This window comes from Pelodiscus sinensis, chromosome 5, assembly GCF_049634645.1.
Source record: "Pelodiscus sinensis isolate JC-2024 chromosome 5, ASM4963464v1, whole genome shotgun sequence".
Taxonomy (NCBI): domain Eukaryota; kingdom Metazoa; phylum Chordata; order Testudines; family Trionychidae; genus Pelodiscus; species Pelodiscus sinensis.
This window is the reverse complement of record NC_134715.1, coordinates 37,295,940-37,318,037: the sequence shown is the minus strand read 5'-3', so window position 1 is coordinate 37,318,037 and position 22,098 is coordinate 37,295,940. Positions and strand designations below refer to the sequence as shown.

Here is a 22,098-nt window from a genome sequence, read left to right as displayed (position 1 = left end):
TTTTTACCGGACACCTGGCAACCATAGGTGAGCTTCTGTGTTATGCCTCTCTAAGAAATACAGCACAGAATTCTCACCCCCCCTAGCAAATGGGGTCTAGAGTGGTTGAAAGCCATCTGTGCAATATCCCAATCTCGGACTGCACCAAAAGCTACATAGGCCCTATTATAACTTAGCCAGACCCTTAGGTCAGCGTGAAAGACAACCATTTCCTTTATGGAGCCTGATAGGCTGCAGTATTGCCCAAAGCCACTGCATTTGTATCCCCTACAGAGTCCTCTGACCATCACCACACCCTCTTCATCTGGTTATGCAAAGAGATCATCAGCTTCATGGCTGTCCTCTGCATCATCAGCCCCAAGGGAATCAATCCTTCTCTGACTTAATACAGGTCCTGTAAGACCCCTTAATGTTCTCTGGAGATTTTTAGTCTCAAGGGGCTGGTCCAGGATAAAGGATTTCACCCTAGGCCTTGATTTATAGTTCAGGGTTTTAACCATGAGATCATCATCAACTGATGTATTTGGGGAACAGGGGTGGAGAGAGAAAAAGAAAATACAGTACACAGCTTCTTAAATTATTTAAAGTTTCAGAATGAGAGACAACAGAGGCTTTAAGAGTTAATGTAAAACTGTCAACACACTATTGCAATGAGATCTCACTTATATGAACTTTCTGAATGCTGCACTAAGTGTGAGAGCATTTCTTACCACTCAAAGCATAAGCAATCTCTCTCTAAATAAACAGATGTTAAATCTCTTTTCACTAGCCAATTAGCCATTGTAAGACAGGATTTTCAGTTCTCTCCTCCATGTTGGTCTTCTCTCCTGAGCCTCCAGTCTCTCGCTCCTCCTTCTGCTGTCTCCCTCTCCTCTGCCTCCTGCCTCTCTCTTTCTCTTCTCCTCCCCCTCCTGCCTCTTGGGGGACCACGGAGCCAAATGGCCATTTGGGCTCCGTACTCCCCATGCTGCATGGGGAACACGGAGCCCAAACAGTCACTTGCGCCACGTGCTCCCACGCAGTGGCCTGGCTGAGTGGTGCAGAAGTCAGCCAAGCACCACAGCAGGAGGCAAAGGGGGACGGGGCAGTGACGTTCACGCCCAGGGGGTGGGGCCTGGAGCTGCTGTCACGCCACACATCACCACCCTACCCCCCCCCCCTTTACCTCCCGCTGTGGCGCTCGGATGACCTGCGCCGCTTAGCCGAGCCGCCAAGGGGGAGCAAGCGGCACAAGCGGCCGTTTGGGTCCCGCACTCCCCATGCAGCACAGAGGGAACAGCCAGCATTTCAGCATTACAGACTCACAGACATTGGGATACTATATATATGATTGGTCATTACAGTACTTTCTTTTTTCCTGAATAAAGGAAATCATTGGTATTGCTGTCAATAGGGCAACATAATATCAGATTGCAAACTAGTACGCTAATAAAAAGTTTACAGAAAAAGTTATATTTTGTATTGTTACAAAGCATTTATCTATTTAAATAATCTACATCTTCAAAGTTAAAACATTAAAAATAAAAAAATCATTTAATTTTCCTTTTTTGAGTGTCTTTTAAAACTGTTTTCAAAATGTATTAGGCTGGTTAAAATATTGTCAACTAAAACAACTTTAAGGATGATTTAATTCAACATATTGAAAGCTCAGGTTCTAATTTTCATACAAAGAGACTTGTGTGTTACTTTATTCAATAATCAGCTACATAAAAAGTAAATGAAAATTAAAAGTAGGCCTTAACAAAGTTGCTTTCTCCTTGTCCTACATTCAATTCTTTTATTTGTTAATTGTTTTCCTACAAAAATAGCACTCAGGACCATAGGGACAGATCATCTTCAGTAATTAGACCACTAGTATAATACTGTACATCCAAATCTTGTATTCTTCCTGTAACTATATAGGAGGACTCATGAAGTAAGATTATCTGATGAAACAATGTTACCTTGACACTGCTGTTCTATATACCCTTTCTAAAAGGACATAAATGAACCATAGGACAATTAATATTTTCCATTTAAAAAAGTTGGTGAAAAGACTAAATACATGCCTAGTTTTCTTAATCCCACACATCTTTACAACATTAGAATTCCTATGGTTAATTATAGCCTTATACTATGCCTCTTTTGATAGGAATACATAACTCTATTTACAACAAGTCATTTCAGATTTAGGGTATCCTGGCCATTTGCACCTTATGTAAGGAAGTATAAAATAGTTTTATTGACAGTATAATAATATTACATCAACATAAAACAGAATCCACCAGAGTTAGAGATATTACTGGTTCTATTTGTTTATAATTTTTTCAGAGTTTTCCTTTTTCAGGCTAAAATTTTCCTCCTACTGATCATAAGTGAGAGAAAAGAAGAGAAGATCAAATGACCTTTCATCAAAATACTACTATGACCTTTCCTTCAGCAACCCACAAATGTGATGGTCTGGGATAGAAAGGCTGAGTATAGTATCGATATAGCCTTTAATGGAAGAAAGCACCATGGCACATCAAGATTAAAATTAGTTTGGCTTTCACTGAATTATCATGCTTTGAAAATGCATGTCAAACACATTCACACACTTCCCAGATGAGGTTTCTTCAGGCAGCTACTGTGAGGTTTTATGCCTGGCTCACTTTGCTGGACATTAACGAATGCAGTAGGTATGGCCTCCTATTTAAGATCCACACAGAGTTAAGACCAGAACACTTAACTCTCCTTAAGGTGACTGTTAAAGAAGACCTGCTACAGTGAATTTATTTAATCCAAAGTATGTTCTATACATATAGTTCACCATTCATATACTGTACTCATAAAAAGCATGTGAAACCAAAACCTGTGCATACCCTGAAAGATCATTTAAACTTTGCAACCTTAATGTTTTCACTTTTAAGTTTAAGCTTGCACAAAATAATTCAACTTTTAAGAAGTGTCTACTTGAGAAAAGATTCTACCAAAAATGACACACATACAGTAGCGTCACGTCTGATAAATCCATAAAAGCCATGTGAGATGGAAAAGGAAGAGGGACATAAAGAGCTGCACACAGGAATCTATACCAGCTGTAGAAGGAATAAAAAAGGGAAAAGATCAAATCCTCCTGTCTCCCACCTTAAGCCAAATGCCACCCCACGCATCTCCTTCACCTCTACACTCTGTTCTGTTTTTTCTTCTGAAAATGGAACACAGTGTAATAAATGGCAGCACAGGAGAAGACCGTATTTATACTTCTACATTTCTCTTTACTTTGCTCTCTGTCCTGTCCCTTTTCTGTATTTTCTTCCCTACGTCTTCAAGTTCTGTTGAAGTCCTCCTGCTCGTTTCTCTCTCTTCTCCTTTTGTATCTTTACTTGTTCTTCCTGAATCCATCTGGATCTTCTCTCATTTTCTACGCTTGTATTTTTCCCATTTAATGTGTCTTTTCTCCTCACTGCTTGCATGAAACAGAACCTCTCTTGCAAGTGAGCCCTGGCAGAGACTGGTGCCCTCCAGGAATTAAAGATTAATCTTTAAAGACTATGCCAAGTGATTAAATCTCTAGGAATACATGCAATTAAAAATTTGCAACTCTACTCATAGTGCTATTCAAGTCAGAAAGTCTATTTTTTTCATGTTAAGCCAAATCTAGGAAACCATTAGTTTTGCAGGAAGGGGGCAGTTTAGAACGTCAGCCCTCAATAACTTTGGAGTGGAGAATGGCTGTTCCTTCAGGGGCATAGATATATGCTTAATGAACTTGTCACCTATCTTACCAGCTGATCTGGCTAACCTAACTTTGTCATGCCCCAGGCTGCAGAAAGTACTTGATTTTATAAAACCAAAAAAGGTCATTGGGACAGGCGGAAAAGGAGTGTCCAGGACACTTCCATGCTTTCCCATCCATGGATCCTGACTGGTCTGCGGGTGGGGAAGCATGCAAAGTCTTTGCCCTTGCCCCCCGAGAGAACTGCCAGTCTTTTGTACAGCTTAAGGATGTTAAATATGAAGAAATGTATTAGTCGACTAATCAATGGAATTTCCATTGACTACTCGATAGGCACTTCCTCCTTTGAAATGTACAAGAGCCTCCACTGGGGTTCTTGTACATTTCAAAGAAGGAATGCAGAACTCCGTGTGCAGCCCGGGGCCAGCAGGAAGTCCTGCTGACTCTGGGCTGCAGGCGGGAGTGCCAGCTTTGAAATGCACAAGAGTCCCCAGTGGGGGCTCTTGTGCATTTCAAAGCGGAAGCACCCTCATGGAGCCCCAGGTCAGCGGGGGACTCAGAGTCTCCTCCCACTGCCAAGGGGATGGGTACCTAGAGGAAACTGACAGCTGTACTAAGGATGTTAAGGACTAGTCAACCAGTTGATTTCCCCACCCCTTACTGCCTGTATTAGAAAGAGGCAACAAACGGGGGTGGCGGGAAGAGTGGGTACTTCAAAGCTGCAGTACCCGGGCTCTGTGCAGTGCTGCTGCTTCGATACACCCGTGGTGGCATTTCAAAGGTGAAGTACCACACAGCTGAGCTCAGGCACAGCTGACCCCGAGCTCCATGCGGTGCTGCTGTTTTGAAATGCCATGTGGAGCTTGGGCTTCATGTGGTATTTCCCTGGAGCGTGGGACCAGCTGGGGACTCCCCAGCTGACCTCAGGCTTCCCGTGACAGCGTTTCAAAGGGGCAGTGCCACACAGAGCCTGAGCTCAGCTGTGCGGTGCTGCCCCTTTGAAATGCCACCACAGGTGTTTCGAAGCAGCACCTAGGGAGGTGGTAGAATTTCCATTCCTAGAGCTTTTTAAGTCTAGTCTTGACAAAGTCTTGGCTGGGATTATTTAGTTGGTATTGTTCCTGCTTTGGACCTCCTGAGGTCTCTTCCAGCCATTGGATTCTATTATTCTATGTTTGTATTAATTCAACATTTAGGAGACAGCTACACAAAAAAAGCGTATCTCCATATCCCTCACCAATGAGAGTCCCTGTTTGACCATTTGTCTTTTCAGGAATCAAACATGAGGCACTAAAAGGAAACAAGACTGGTGATGCTGTAAGTCATGGTATGAAGCTAAGCAGCACAAAACATAGGAAGGGAATTCTTGTCAACATTCTCTAGTTTTTGATGGCCTCAAAAAGAAAAAACTAATCACCTTAACCTGGCTGTTGGCAGTTCTACTTCTAGAGTAGAGAAAAAGGGATAAAACTATCAAACATTTCTTTTTTTAATTAAACGACTCCCTTATATTGCATCTTCAGAAATCAAAAAATCTAACTTATGCATGACAGTAAACTCTCCTAACCTCAACTAAGCACAGCAGGTTGAAGTAAAAATTTACTCCTCAGTTCAATGAGGCATCCTCCAGAAATTGTTGGTTGGTATGCTTATGTATGACTAACCATAGATAGAGTAAGACCAGACAAACACAGACTATTTCCCAGGGGTATTACATGGAATTTACCTTCTGTTGAGCAAACAACATTTTTAAGATCTTAAAATGAAACAGCTTTGCCCTAAAGGGTCTGTTTGCACATACATTATTATACGCATCACTGGAGAAAATCTATTTAAGGACCCTTGTCCCATTAGACAGAATTTTGTGCCTGTCTACATATTCATACTGTTTCAGTAAGAAAATGCATGCACATTATACTGCATCCATCACACATATAACTGTGCACATTCCTATGGTATCCAGCCACCATCAACAGCTTGCACTTCCCTCCTTCACCTCTCATCTCTGCTCAGAATTTTTTCAGAATCATGTTCTGTTATCCAGTCAAGTCGCGGGACATGCAGAAGCATGAGGAACTTGTATTACATATATGATCCATATTGTACCATAAATGTGGTAGCCGGTTGGCTCATCTTTAGTCAGTCAAATTACAATTCTCATTTTAAGTTTACAAAAATCCAGTAATAAAATCAGATAGCCCCTGACAATAAACAGAATTGCAATAAAAATTTAACAGGTAGTTTAATTTGGGATTTTAAAAGAGTATATTTTCAAAACTTTTTTACTTACTATTGTAACAATTGTGCACCTTTTCATATAATTTCATATTTTTCAATAAGTATAACTGTATATAAAGTGACTATATCTCAAGTCAATAGCTCAGGTCATATTTGTCCTAAAACTTACAGCTGTAGACATAGGCTTTAGCAATAAGCAACTTGTAATGGACATTATTTGAAATAGCATGGGTTTATTTAATTAATTTTAGATACTAATCAATCATAGCAATACTCACACCTCTCTCTATATGTTACTCTGTAAAACGTCAAACATCCAGAGTCTCTCTGGAACCATGGTGTCCAGCTTGATAGCTACTGGCCACATATGGCTATATGGCCAGTTAAGTGTGGCTAGTTAGCTATAGCAGTAGCCACTACAATGACTACTGCTTCAGAACTGGTTGGACACCATGGCTCTACAGGGAAAGGAATTAATTATTAGACATGAGGAAAAGAAGGCCATACAAACAGAAACAAAAGGCAGTCTTTTTTTTAAAGATAATTTACAATAAAAACAAGAGACAAAAGAACAGAATAAAATGTCAGATTACAACTGGACTCATAAAAATAAAATCTCTTACTCGTCATTTTGAAGACCAACGTATCTTGGACTGGGAACTAACATGACTCTGACATTTTCCAGTTTTCCCTTCAATATATGCATAAACTTGTCAAGGTGACTGGAAGGTGGTTTTGTGGTGTATGTTAAGAAAGCATCATCAAAGTTAATGCAAAGGGTTTGTGGCTGATAATGATTCCCAAATGCCAAGCGACCCTAAGTTAAAAGAAAGATGAATTACATTTTTGTTTTGATTTGCTTTATTTACACTACTTATACAGATAAGTGATCTATCTACCATGCAAATAAAGGCTGAGTGAAATCTTAGCCACAGTGAACTCCGTGACACAACTTCCATGGCCACTTATTCTGGTGGGTACATCTTCGAAGTAAAGACTTGGATATATGGTGCTGAAAACAGCAGTGTAGATATTCAGAGTTGGGCTGGAGACCAGACTCTGAGATTGTCCACCTTGTAGCGTTCAGAAACCAGGCTGCAGCCCCAACCTGAACATCTACACTGCAATTCTTATTCCCATAAGACCAAGCCCCAGTCAACTGACTCAAGCTTCAAGACTCAGTGCTACTTTTTTTTTTTTTTTTTTAGTCTAGTGCAGATATGCATAATGGGGCCAGAATTTTACCCCAGGTGTGCAAATCTGCAACCCTGACACTCATGATTCCTTTGAAGAAGTATCAACATACTACATCATTAATGCTGAATTATATTCAAATGACATCACTACAAAAATATGTTGAACATCACTGTATAACAATACACTGTCAAGACTTTCACCTTCTGTTATAACTTACAATATACTGTAACATATCCTAGAAACTCTTGAACACTATTCTAAGTTCACCTGGCACCATAAAAATCCACTGATTAAAAAAAAAAAAACAATCAACAAGATGCTATTAGCTATATTAAAATGGAATGCAAATAAAGAATGTCAGTATAAAATAAGACACCTACTTAATTTGTTAGTCTCACAAGTTAAAAAAAAAAGTCACACAAAAATCCAGGTTACTGTGGCTGAAAATCCAGACTTTCATAAGGGTAGTAGAATTTGTGATAAAAAAATAAAGCCATTTGAAACTACCTTCACAATTCAAATAAAAGTATGTTAGAAATAAAGAATTAAATGTTGGTAATGGTAAAGTCACAACAGTAAGAGAATTGTAAAGTTTCCTCAACTTAAAGGCATTTATTTATTAAGGAGACCAAATGGGAAATATTTCACTTACCGTGCTAACATTAACTTTGATTACAGGAATAAGGGATCTCCATGATGAGGAAGGGTCTTGTGATTCTGTTTTTACTTTAACACTAAAAGAAAAAGAAAAAATGGACATACTCAAGAAAAATGAGAAGCAAAGCTTTCACGAGTCAGTCTTGGTCATCCTACTTAGATGGTCGTCACTAGATGTCTCATTAAAAGATGCAATGATTTCACAAATGCGTACAGTAGTCAATTTTACAAGACATTCAACAATAACTTCCCGTGTATCTAAAAGGAAGATCAAACCTATGATATCAGTTTTTAACGGTTACAGACAACTTTAAGGACAGTCAAAATGAAGCAACAAGGAACAGATTTTTCTCATTACTTTTAACACAGCAGTCACTGTACGAGATATTGTGATGTACTGGCTGTCAGATTTTTCATATAGGCATAATGACCTTAGAACAGCACTGCTTAAAAAAATGTGACTGACTAGGAAGAGTTAATAGCCCTCTTCAGATACTCATGCCATTAATCTCCTGGAACTGCCTTGTACTGCAGTAGTTCTAGCTATTCCAAACAAAGAAAAGGCCAACAGATGTGGACATTCTTTTGTGTTAGTTTTAAAGGGTTTCTGAAATTTCAACTACTTTTGTACACAGCCTTTTCTGGAGAATTAGTGCCCTCTGTGTTATCCAGTTTGAGCCATCTTATAAATTCTCCTTTCCCCCTTCTGCCTTTTAATGATGTAAATCCTAAATGAGAGTAATTTTACAATTTAGAAATACATAATGAGAATGGCAACATCCATGAAAAAGGAAGTGCTCATTTTAAAAGACATATTTCATCTATTAGTTATCAAAAACGCTCCTATACTCAGCTTGCTAAAACAAAACTTAAGAACTTTAATGCTAAACTGAAAATTTTCAGGCAGCTAAGACCTGTCATATGTAAGCTGTTTTATACTTAGGGCTCAATTGTGCCACCAGGATCTAGGCCTGGAGATGACCTTATATATACACTCTACCTCATCCTTTCCATGAAGAAATGGGAATCAACTACCACCAATTACAAGCAGTGTTCCCTCTAAGATTTTCCATCCATGAGCAGACTGAGTTTTGTCCTGTGCACCAATATTGAGGTGCAATATTGACTGCATAGGAACTCCATCCACAGAAGCTGCCTTGGAGAATATGCTACCTACTTTGGGGCCTTCTCTGCACAAGGAAACTCTACAGAGGAGAGGTTGACACCTCAATTCCAGGGCAGAAATTCTACTGTCCGAGACCCTGCATCAACGTCTGGGTAGACTTGATATTAATTTATAGGGTCAGAGTCTTTCCTACAAATTGCCATTCTTGTGCTAAGTGCTAAGAACCAGAAAGCAGCTGGTTCTGGCCAGCTGAGAATTCCATTTACATGTGGGTGGTTTCAGCTGATGTAACTGTCTTTCTTTGTCACACCCTTGTATGGCCTTCCTCTGATAGAGCCAGCAGCACAGGGATGGGGGAGCAAACAGCACCGCAGAGCCAGTGCTTGGGGGAACCGGCTTTTAAGCCGGCTTCCCCCAGCACTGGCTCCCCGCCTGCTTCCCCCCACCTTGCTGCCTTTAATACAGAACCAGCAAGGGGAGAGGAATATGCAAGTAATTGAGAAGATTAACCGATAAACCTAGCGTTATTGGTTAATCGTCTATTTGACTACTCGTTCACATCCCTACTACCTGTATGAAATCAGACAAAAATATCTTCACAATAGAACAATCCATTAGCTTAATAAACACAAGCTGGTGAAAGTACATTACCCCAGTACTTTTTCTCTTCACTAGCACTCTATGGAACACAAAGTCAAATTCAAAGGTTAAGTTCTCTTCAGAACCCACCCTGAAATTGACCCAGTTTACCTGAAATACCATCTAAAACCTGTACAATCTTGATCTTACACATGTATGTTCAGTTCAAACATTGGATTTGTCAAATTCAAGAATAAAACCTTTTTATGCTGATCAGGGCCAGTACTCTGCATAATCCCAACCAACCAAACAAACAATTTTTTCTTGCCCAACACCACCTTGCATTTCTTCGGTTGGCATCTTCCAAACAAATGGTGATGAACTGAAATTCAAAGGGGTGGCAGAATTTTGATTTAGACAAACATTCACTAAACACCAAAGTGAGGATGTAATATTTTACCTTTCAAGATTGGAATGTGTTGTGTGTCTTCCATTTTCTTGGGCTTTTTCATCCTCTTTCTTTGGTGGAATTATTGTTGGATCCAGACCAAATAATTCCTGAAGTTGTCCATAAAGGGCAGAGCGGTTGTACACATGAAATTCAAAGTCATTCACCATAATATATAGTCTAGTTTCTGCTTTTGGATCTATAAGGTACATGAGGAAAAGAAAAAAAAATCTGATTCTATTCAAAATTCCTCTTCATAATGCAAGCACATTTTTCTAATGTTCATTCATAGTTTGGAAAATGAACTGTACATGACAGAAACAATTACTGAATAATATATTAAACATATGTAAAAGACAAATCCAGAAAATGCACAACAAAAACTTCTTCACAAAATTGTTTAATATGCTAAAAGGACCTTGATTCAGTTTTTAATCAGTTAACAGTATTTTGATATTTGCCACACTATTATAGGGAAAAATTATAAATTTGCATTAAATAGATAGGGTATGTAGGTTACTAAATTAGTCATTACAAAGTGGAAGAAATCATATCTCAATTTTCAACTTTAAATATGCACATTTTAATATTACTTTCAATGGTGATACTTCACCGAATTATGCAATAAGCAAACTAAATATGATATGCAATTACAAGTAATTTCTTCTTTTCTAAGCATGCTTCAGAACATTATTTCCCTCCTCAATATTTTGACTCACATGTGGCTCAAAAGTTTATAACACATTCAGTGACTTACAGAAACTACATTTACAGTTTCACTCCAGTTCCTAGAAGAAAAAAGTCAACACAAAAATGGCACCAACATTGGCTACTGCAGCAGATGTCAATAACTGAAAAGAGAATAGAAATTTTCATTTATACTTCTGCAGAGTATGATCTGCAACTCTCTGGTGAAACAGATCGCTTTAGCCTGGAAGGCCTTCGGATTATCATGCGCTTATCACATGCTTCCAATATAAAATTTTGTCAACTAATTTACATTTCATGGGCTCTAATTCATAAAAAGCTGTTAAGTTGAAGGGATAGCAAATGGCAATGCACATTTATTCCCACATACAAAAGCAGGATATATAGTGATTTGCAGATCACATGCAACTTATTTAAAGTGATGTGGAAAGTTTGGAGGCTTGGGGTCCACCTGTGCTGTTAATGTGTATTATCTGCCCCCGTTCTTCTCTCTCCAAGCATGTTGGGAGTAATACAGTAGCTTTTTCCTCCCTTACTGTTTCTTACTATGGTAACCCACAGAGGAAGTATTACCATAAAAGCCACTGGTATTTTAACCATATACTCTAATCTGTTGAGGGTAGCTTCAGGCAACGTGTTGATTAAAATGGCAGTTGGTTACTATATATTATTTGATACGCACATGATAGTCTTATCAATAAACTACGCAAATACAACTTAGATGGGGCTACTATAAGGTGGGGGCATAACTGGCTGGATAACCTCTCTCAGAGAGTAGTTATTAACGGTTCACAATCCTGCTGGAAAGGTATAACAAGTGGGGTTTCCGCGGGTGTCTGTTTTGGGACCGGTTCTGTTCAATACCTTCATCAACGATTTAGATATTGGCATAGAGAGTACGCTTATTAAGTCTGCAGATGATACCAAGCTAGGAGGGGTTGCAACTGCTTTGGAGGATAGAGTCATAATTCAAAATGATCTGGAGAAACTGGAGAAATGGTCTGAGGTAAACAGGATGAAGTTTAATAAGGACAAATGCAAAGTGGTCCACTTAGGAAGGAACAATCAGTTTCACACATACAGAATGGGAAGCGACTGTCTAGGATGGAGTACAGCAGAAAAGGATGTAGGGGTTATAGTGGCCTACAAGCTAAATATGAGTCAACAGCGTGATGCTGCTGCAAAAAAAGCAAACATGCATTAACAGGTGTGTTGTGAGCAAGACACAAGAAGTAATTCTTCCGCTCTACTCTGCACTGCTTAGGCCTCAGTTGGAGTATTGTGTCCAGTTCTGGGCACCACATTTCAAGAAAGATGTGGAGAAATTGGAGAAGGTCCAGAGAAGAGCAACAAGAATAATTAAAGGTCTCGAGAACATGACCTATGAAGGAAGACTGAAAGAATTGGGCTTGTTTAGTTTGGAAAAGAGAAGATTGAGAAGGGACATGATAGCGGTTTTCAGGTATCTAAAAGGGTGTCACAAGGAAGAAGGAGAAAAATTGTTTTTCCTGGCCTCTGAGAATAGAGCAAGAAGCAATGGACTTAAACTGCAGCAACGGATATTTAGGTTGGACATTAGGAAAAATTTCCAGCTGTCAGGGTGGTTAAACAGTGGAATAAATTGCCTATGGAGGTTATGGAATCTCCATCACTGGAGATACTTAATAATAGGTTAGATAAATGTCTATCAGGGATTGTCTAGACAGTATTGGGACCTGCCATGAGGGCAGGGAACAGGACTCGATGAATTCTTGAGGTCCCTTCCAGTCCTAGTATTCTATGATTCTATGATTTGCATAGGAACTTTTACTGTTGGTACTAGTAGTGGCACTAAGTCATTGCAGCACCAGAGAGAAATTTTAGGCCTTACAAGAGCAAATCCAATCTTATCAAAGATAATTTTTTAACTATGTATTTATTAGGAAATATTAATAGGTTTACAAATCCTTGCATGTAAACAAAATATAGAATAATAATTATAGGAGTAAGCTTTGGTTTTAAAAAACATCATAGAACAATATAAACAAAGTTCTGATTTTAACAGTTTTTTAACCTGTCACATAGTGAGCAACTTTACACTACCTGAGACATGTATTTATAATGATTATTAAATTGAGAGAAATCACCAAAGATAATTTTTATATAAATCAATTGACTTGGCCAAGAAAAAAAAAAACATCCAAAGGCCTGGAACTTCTCCATTTTATAAAAAGGTAAAATTCTTTAGAGCTCTAATTTTTAAGACAGAACAAAGACAAACAATTAAGGGAAATAATGACGCTAGATGCAAGAGCTACACATAAGAAAAAAGTCTCAGAGGAGTAGCTGTGTTAGTTTGTAACTTAAACCTCTGCCCCCAACCTGTAGCACCTTAGAGACTAACATACATACATTTTATACATATATCAATCATCATGAGCTTTTATGGGCAAAACCCACTTCACCTAAACCCAGTTTTTGAATGTATCTTTAAATTACAGGGGGGAAATGATATAATGGATGTGTAAAATGATAATACTTAAAAATTTTAAGTTTAGCTGAAGTTTCTGAAATATTGAAAGTGTACAGATTTTAAATCCTTTCTAAGTAATACTTTATACCTGCATAGTCCTTCACTGACAGATCCCAACGCATTCTACAAATGCTAACTGAACATACCACTACTATGAGAAAGGCAATTATATCGGACTGTTAGAAAAGGGCACAAAGTATATGACTTGCCCAAGGTTATATAGCAAATTAGTGGGGGTGCATCTACACAGCACCCTTACCTTGAAATAAGCTACACAATTTGCGCTACAGGGGATACAAGCACATTGGAATAGTGTGCTTGTTATTTTGAAATATATTTTATATAACATATATATTTTGAAACAACAGGCATATTTAAAGACGCGGAACTGCTATTTCGAGATACTTTCGGTAGCCCAAAATAGCCCTGCTGTCTAGATTTAGCCTGGCAGACCCAAGAATAAAATCCAACTTCCAGACCATTTTCTAGTTGTTGAAACACCACCTTGATCTGTTAACATATGAAATGCAACAGTCATAAAACCTTTAAAAAAAACCAATAAAACAGATATGATGCTAGAACTTTACCCAATTAATTACAGGATTAGTTCTTGATTATGTAAACTCTGTACAAACTTTTCCCAGAGCATTTTACCCCAGATTATTATCCAACGGTGAATATAGACAAGAATAACCAAAAGCGATTACTAATCTTATAGCTTCTCAGGGCAAAAGTAAGAAAATTCAATAGTCCCAAGATAGCTAACTCCCTGTGCACACATCACCACAAAAGAACATAAATAGCAACACTGTATGGCATTTTCAGCAGTGACATAAAGGACTGCATCAGCCATGAAGATAGACTTGTGTTCTACCTTCTGAAAGCAATCCTTCTAGGTGGACACAAAGTATGAGAAGGATAGCAGTGTCACTATCTTTTTGCACCTCTTTGTTGGATAAACACACCTCTAGATAAACTTCCAACCACTACAACTGGCCAACAATCACACTTAATGAAGTTCTGTTCTATTGTAAACACCAGTCTATTTCTCCATCTTTATATAATAAACACATATTGAACCATTAATTATGCACATGCCTAAACCACATTATCATTTGCTGCAACTTGTTTTTTTTCATCCATTCCTGCCTCCCTTGTCAGCCTCACTGAATTCTAAACAGTGGGTTGTAAGCTTCTTGTAAAACACCTAGCAATTTTGGATACTAAATTTAATTAAGCAAGTCTAACCGCCATGGGGCAGATTTGAACCTGGGACTTCTGAGGCCGAATACAGAAACCTCTACCCTCTGAACTAAAAGTCAGCTGGCTCCTAGCCCATGCTGTCGAGGTCTCTTGATCTTAGCTGTTGCCGCGGTCTAGGTGCCACTGCATTGGTCAGCGAACCACACTAGGTGTATGGGTTACACAAGCACTAAATTTCACAGGAACAAATTCAAATATCTGGACAATTGGGACCACTTAAAAACTACAGAACATTAGTCTGTAATACAGAATTGACTCTCAGTTAAAAACAAGATTATATGATTCCATATAGAACATTTGAGTGGCATGCCTTGACTGAATTCTGCTTGACCTAATTATGTAACAGCATGAGCTAATTACATAAAAACACAAAATTTCCCCCTAATTACTTAGCTGCGACAAAAAAAAACTGTCCCCATTACATATTTACTCAAGAGACCCAAGCTGTTCTAAATTAACATTTGGTCTATTTGTCTAAATAATGGACTGAGGAAAACTGCAGTTCAAATCTCTGTATTAAATAGCTTTTGATCCCTAACCATTACTTCCATCCACAACAGTTATATATTTATCTACAAATAAAAGCCATTCTTTATTCCTCCTACTGCATTCTCCTCCCACCTCCACCCTTAACTTAAGTGATTTCCTACACTTTTTCAAGAAGTATTTTATTTTATTTTATTTTAAGAAGTAGAGTTATTGTATTTACTTAGGTTTTACACAATAAGGAAATATAATATGCTTCATCAGAAGTTTATAAGCAGCAGCAAATCACAGAGGTTCAAATGAATCATGCACAAAAAATTGAACTCACATGGAAGATCTTCAGAAAACCTCTACATTATCAAGAAATATAGAAAAATAATTGTATAGCTAATACATTCCTTGAGCTAGCCATTAGACATCATTAATTGAACAAGTAGAAATATAATTCCTTTCTATAAAAGGGGGCTGACAATAGGTAACTATTTTTAAAGGATTTTGTTTCATTTTTTCCAAATGTGAAGGAAGAAGTTTTGTGCTCTTTTCCAAACATCAGTAGTCTTTGCTCTAAATTATTTTTAGAGCAAGAATCTAAGAAATATAAAACATTTTTGAGTATCATATTCTTAAAGAGGAATGAACACTACATCACATCCTTTTATCAATTTCAATTGAAAGTAAGACAATAAAAAGGGTTCTGGCTTCCTCAGAGCTTAATCAAAACAAATGTTTTTATATAACTAATGATGACTTAATCATATCATCACACCTATTCAGGTGATCAACTATGAGGGACTGGTAATACTGTAACAATTAATCAGTTACAGGAGAGAGATTCCTCCTCATGTTTAAAATAAACAATAATCATTAATAATTGTTTAAAATCTATTTCCATTCATCGCTATCCTTTCCGCAATTGGGAAAGTCAGCAAGTGACTTAACTGAAGGGGGTGGAAGCAGGTTTAAGAGAGCCTAAACTCATGACACAGAGGATTGTGCAACAGATTGCACCTCCAAAATCTGGGACTCTCTAGTTCGGCAACAGCCATGGTCTGGGGCCCCTGGGAGCCCAGCAGCAGGAGGGCTGGCGGGTCAGCTGCAGCGGGGCCAGTGCCAGAGGAGCTGGCAGTGGCCAAGCCATCTCAAGAGGTCTGATGGCAGCCAGGGAGTTCCCGTCTGGATCAGCGGCAGGGGAACCCAGGCCCAACAGGGGTGCCAGGACCAGGAAGCTGCAGTCAGGAGCCCCAGCTGTATGGGAAGGTGCAACCCCAGTGGCCCGGGGGGGGGGGGGGGCGGGAGTAATGGCCATGTGCCATAACAGACAAAGGTGGAGCCCACAGCACGGCTGATGGCCATCAGAACAACTCTGACCTCTCCTGGTCTGGCAAACTGTCTGCTTCAGAACCATTCAGGTGCTGGATGAGGAAGGTCCAACATGTAGTTTTCTGGATCAGATATGATGAGACCTTCTTTACAGTGGTAGATTCACCTACTTACTACCTCCAATACAACTAGGAATTGTATCGGTGTCTAGTAACCCAGAGCAGTTAGGATGATCACACATTTACAACTCCTGACTACATTCAGGGGGTAATTGATAGGTGATAAAAAAAAGAGTATTTCTCCCCCAAAAGAGATGTGTCCCCTTAGACAATGGACTTCTGACTCTGTATTTCAGGTAACAGCAGGACCATATATTCATATCCCAAGCCATGAATGTGGATAAAAAAATGCAGTAACTACTTCCAAAGGGCAAAACCAGCATAAAGTAATCATTGATGAAGGTATCATTAAAAGGCACTTGGCGTCTTCTCAGAAATTCATTTAACATTGGTTTGATGTACCTAACACAATGCACACTCATATCTCTGCACGGTAGTAGGCAAGTCATACCAAAAGGGTTTAAAATAAAACTCACAAACCTTAATGTATTTATACAATAAAATCTAAAAATAATAAATATCAAATAGTTATACACTTGATAATTATGACAAGTCTTTCCTTTTGAAAGTAACAGATTGAAAGAATGCTCCCTCTTAGAAGTAGTGATAGGAGAAAATTAATTGGGAAGGAAAGGTTAGTACAGTAAACTTCCGATAATCCGGCACCTTTAGGACCCAGGGGGTGCCGGATTATCAAATATACCGGACTATCGGAAGCAGGGGCTATGAAGGGCCTGGGGTAGGGTGGGCGGGATGGGGGAGTGGCGGCACCCCAGCTGCTCTGCCCCAGGTGTCCCCAAGTCAGCTGCTGCAGAAACTGACCAGCGGCTGACTCGGGGAAGCCCAGGGTAGAGCAGATCCAATTGTCCAGCTGCCTGGAGCACTTCCAGGTTCCAGGTGGTGCTGGACTGGCAGGAATGCCGGACCACTGGATGCCGGACAACCGGAGTTTTACTGTAAATTATGTTACCAATATTTACTCCTATTAAAGCATATTTTATACAGCACTTTATAAAAGCAGACATAGACCCTACTCCAATGTATACTTCAGTCCTGATGGCTTACTGAATCTTTTATAGATGCATTTTGGTAAATTATGATAATTTCAATAGGTGTCCAAAAAGTTAACGTGTGTTACAATAAATTGTTTTCTTTTATTGTGTTAGCTTTAATAATGCTTTGTATTGTGTTTTTCCGTCCTCCTATATATGCTAGAAAAAGTGAAAATTAGAATAAGTTCTTAAGAAAATATTCATTAGCACCTGTCATAGTTTAATCACAGCACTTAATGGTTAAGATTGTTTAAGTAAAAAAGAGATATAATTATTCCTTAAACCCTTGACCTCGACAGTCTATTTTAGTGGTTTGCAAGTACAATTCTAATAAAAAATACACAGTGTTCACATCACTCTTTTCATTAACCAGTTCCTCCTACCCACACCATATCTTGTATGTGTCATACATATACATTCAGTAAACTATAGCATTGACTTACTGTTGCAAAAAGTCATTTGCTTTTACAGAAAGGATAACTTGATTTTAATACTACAGGTTGAACCTCTCTCTTCTGGGACTCTGTGGACCAGCAACATCCGTGGTCCGGTAGGACCACAGATGTTGCTAGATCAGAGAGCCCTGGCCTCAGAGGTTAAGAGCAGCTGGGAGCAGAGCCCGTCTGGTCAGCGGAAGCCTGAAGGACCAATGACCTGGGGGTAGAAAGCCCCTGGAGTGGCTGCCACACCACGCACAGCCAGGGAACCTCGGGAGCAGAGGCCCACAAGCAGGCTGGGGGCAGCAGAAGTAGGCAGGTAGGCTGGGGAAAATTAGGCCTCTGGTTTCTCCCAAGTCAGCAGCCAGTAGGGAAGCCCCGGGAGAGCCTGGACACCTAACCTCCCCTAGTTCAGCAAACTCCCTTGTTTGGAACCACTCACGTCCCAAGGGCACCAAACCACAAGGTTTAACCTGTATTATAAACTTACAAAACTTGCTAACATCTCAAAGAAATGCAACAACTTTTTCTCCTTTCTACTTTTTACAGTCAATTTAATACTTGGAAGGGAGTCAGATGAGCACCCATACAGCAGAGGTTCCCTGCTTGTCCTCAGATCTGGTATTAGAGAAGTAAGTTTTCTTACCAGCACTTATTTGTCTCACATTGATCTATTCTAGAGACACTCCCTTTCTATAGTAAATTTACATACTTTGGGGGAGGGGGAAAGCCAGTGACAAACAATTAATGCTAAGAGATCATATTTCTAAAACTCAAATTCATTTCATTTTGAAACATTATGAATAAACTTACCATGTTGTTTCTGCTTTGGATTGTACATTTTCCACCAGCGAAATATAATAAAACCATCTTGGATTCTAAATTGGACAAATTAAATAAATAGGAATATAAGAACATGGATTATAGATCTTTTATGCATAGCTGCTTGAAAAACCGCCTTAAATATTATAGAAAATTCTCTTCTTAAAATTGTATGAACAGCATTGCAATAATAGATCCAAATAACTAATGCCCTATATTTGTTTTGAAGATGCAATAGTGTAACTAAAGAAATCTCACACCCAACAGTTTCAGAGGCTCTCGTTTGTTTTCTTCTTCACACATTTCATGTTATTATTAACATTTATGAAAAAATTAAGTATGAGATTCTTGGCTAAAATGGGTATGTCAAATATTTTAACAGAATTTGGACTTTAGTTTTACTTTTTACAGTTTCATAAAACTTAGGTAAATAGTGCAAGGAAGTAAAAGACATTAGGGAATAGAATTTGCCCTTAAAGTCTGAAAAGCATTCTCTTAATACAATCAATTTTTACTAGGTTCATCTCACATTGGAACTCTTCAATTTACAATTCAAAAGCACTGGTAAAAGGATCAATAGAGGTCATACAATTGTAAGATAAAACCATTTTGGCAACATATCTACCAATGAGAATAAGTTTCATGTTAAAGATCTTCTTTATTTAATGTGAACTTATCAACAGGAAAGACAAATATTTTAAATATTTTAAAGAATCATCACTCTTTAAACAGTAATTCTTTTACAAAGAAATACCTGATAGACATGTCTTCTGTAATGTAATAGATTTCACGAACCATGACTTTTCCGGACAGGACAGAGAATGAAAAGGAACCTATTTAAAAGAAAGATTTCTTGTAAGGCTTTTGCCTGTGGCTTAATTTCTTTTTCTAAAATAGAACAACTGATTCTTGTAACAGGTTTATTGACAATTCTTGGTGCCTGGATTTTTGCCCTTACAGACAATTTTTTGAGAGCACAGAGAACTCAGGATGTTTTAAAATACCAAACATCTGTAGGATGTCTCAAGTTAGTTACAATTCACCATAAAATATACAACATCTGGTGGTAGTAAACCTAGCAGTCTTCAGGACTAGCCCTTTAAGCTTGTCATTCTCATGTGGAGACTTGAACATTTGGGGGAGAGAGGAGTTAACAAGTAAACACATCAACATGGCTTACTTTCTTTGCAACAAGGCAGGGTGGTGATGAGTCATATATTCTCCCCAATCCTTTTTAACATTGCTTAGAAACAAAAAGTTATGTAGAATAAATACAAATAAGGTTTTCGATGCTACAATGGCATCAACAAATCAATCAGAGTTAGTCAAGAAACCGTGAGATCCAATATCCATGATATTATTGATTGTGAAACAGCACATACTTTGGGTAGCTACTTCCAGTTGCTTTTACTGAATATAGTTTCTCTTTTAAATACGTTATACATATCAAATACTTCACCCAACAAGTGATGCAGTCATTACAGCTCATAAACAGTGTTGGATTTGGACATGGATTTGGAATTTTTGCATCTCAGATTCCTTGAAGCAACAGCAAATTAACACAATTTTTCTATCTTCTATTTTCTTTCTATATATCTGTAGAACAAGTCCAAAACTAAAAAGAGAAGTAATTCTAGGCACCAGAGACAAGGAGGCCTGGGAGATTGGAAAGGAGATTGAAAATTAAAAGGACAATCAGAATCAGGCTGTAGGATACAGTCTTCCATGACTCAGCATCATATATATGTAATTTGAGCGACTACACAAATGATTTGTACTGACCTGGTTTATCACATAAAATGTTTTTACATTTAAAAAATAAAGGAGAGTTAATGGATTTTGACAAAGCTCTTTACCAGAATGACTTTTAAATATTACTGTCCCAATAAGAATTAACGATTAGCTAGTCCTCCAGTTTATTAGTAAAGCAATGTACCACGATACAGTCACAATTTGAGATTCCACTATATTCCTTTGCTCTGGATTTACAGTAGCTAGCTGCATTACAGAGTCAGTGCACTCAGCCCCAAGGGTGAGAAAAAGAAAAAAAATCATGTCAGTAAGCAATAATTTATCTTATTGAGTCACAAGGTGTACTGGGGAGCCCCAAGCCAATTTTCTTTAGTTGGAAGAATGGGCATTATGATGTACAATTTTGAAAAAAAAAAGGGGGGGGGAGATAATAGTAAAAGTTAACATGATTTCTTTAACAAAAACATTGTACCTTTGGGTTTTATAATATTTGTAATCAATTTGAATTAACCATAAAATAATGAGAAATTTCAAAACAGGAATTTATTAGGACATGGGGTTTTTTTTTAATCTATATTAAGAATCATCCTGGAATTGTGTGTCAAATGCTGTTTTTTTCCTGAAATCAACTATTTTGGCTATTTTAGTGAACAGAAAAACTTAAGATGTACCTGGAGTTTTTAATAAGTCATGCTAGGATCAAGCACAAAATATTACCCAAAGATATTTATTAGAGTCACACGTAGACATATTATAGTAACCACAACTTACCAATATGGATGTAGCCATGTTTATATAATCTGTTCAAAACCAATGTTAAAATAAGTCCAACATTCCTGGAATTGTAGTAAGTTAGGTAGATAATCCATCCACAAGACAAGATTGTAGCTGTTGAAAAGATTAACAGATTTGTTTCAGTTTGTATTAAAGTTACACTTGTGTGACCCAGATAAAAGCATTTTGTGTACAACAGTGCCTCTCTCTTCTCAACCCATAAAAAATGTGTTTGTAATTAATGTGGGCTTTTAACACAGGGGGGAAGCAAATGTATAGATTCTCTATTGCCCTTCTCTCTTTACTCCAACTATCACACAATATTTGGCCAACAGCAGAAAAGTATCACCCTCTAATTGGCTGCTATTTCCCACAAACCAAACAAAACATTAGATTTTATGGTTTTCTCTAAACAAGGCCATATCCACAACTAAGTAGAAACCAAAATGAGAAAATGTGTCCCAGACAAGTTACAATTGCCCCTGATTCGACACATCATCATCTCAATGATTTTTAGCCTTTACATCTCAGCCCAGCAATTTTTCACATGGTAATACTTCATGCGTATAAGAATCAGTGGATTGGCCAATACCTCTCATTTTTATCAGCAGTTTAAAATTAGAATTTGATGGAAAAAATAATGGAAATTTCAATCTAATTAGAAATATGCCAATCAAAATAAATTTAGGTCTTCTACTCCCAGAAGTAGTTTACACATTAGTTGATTAAAATCAAGTAACCTATTTCTCATCAAAATGGTTCACAAAGTTTCCAGAATAGTTGATCTGAAAGGAACTATCCCAGGCTGCTAGGGGATGGACTAGTTTTAACTGGCATTTCACTCAGCTCTAATTGATTTATTGTATAGTTTTAAGTAATTGTTATCTGACTTCAAAATAATATTTTAAATT

General features: G+C 38.1%; 1 protein-coding gene across 14 annotated transcripts in view; it reads right to left on the bottom strand.

Annotated features, from left to right (window-relative positions):
- BLTP1 (bridge-like lipid transfer protein family member 1) overlaps positions 1-22,098 on the bottom strand; it is a 224,149-nt gene that overhangs the window by 179,945 nt on the left and 22,106 nt on the right. For all 14 annotated transcript variants that reach the window (XM_075929828.1, XM_075929829.1, XM_075929830.1 and 11 more), the window contains exons 3-8: positions 21,185-21,301; positions 19,416-19,494; positions 18,653-18,717; positions 9,955-10,141; positions 7,785-7,866; positions 6,559-6,752 (exon numbers count right to left, since the gene is read on the bottom strand). In XM_075929828.1, the coding sequence (XP_075785943.1) occupies positions 6,559-6,752; positions 7,785-7,866; positions 9,955-10,141; positions 18,653-18,717; positions 19,416-19,494; positions 21,185-21,301 (724 nt within the window). The remainder of the gene's footprint in view (positions 1-6,558; positions 6,753-7,784; positions 7,867-9,954; positions 10,142-18,652; positions 18,718-19,415; positions 19,495-21,184; positions 21,302-22,098) is intronic.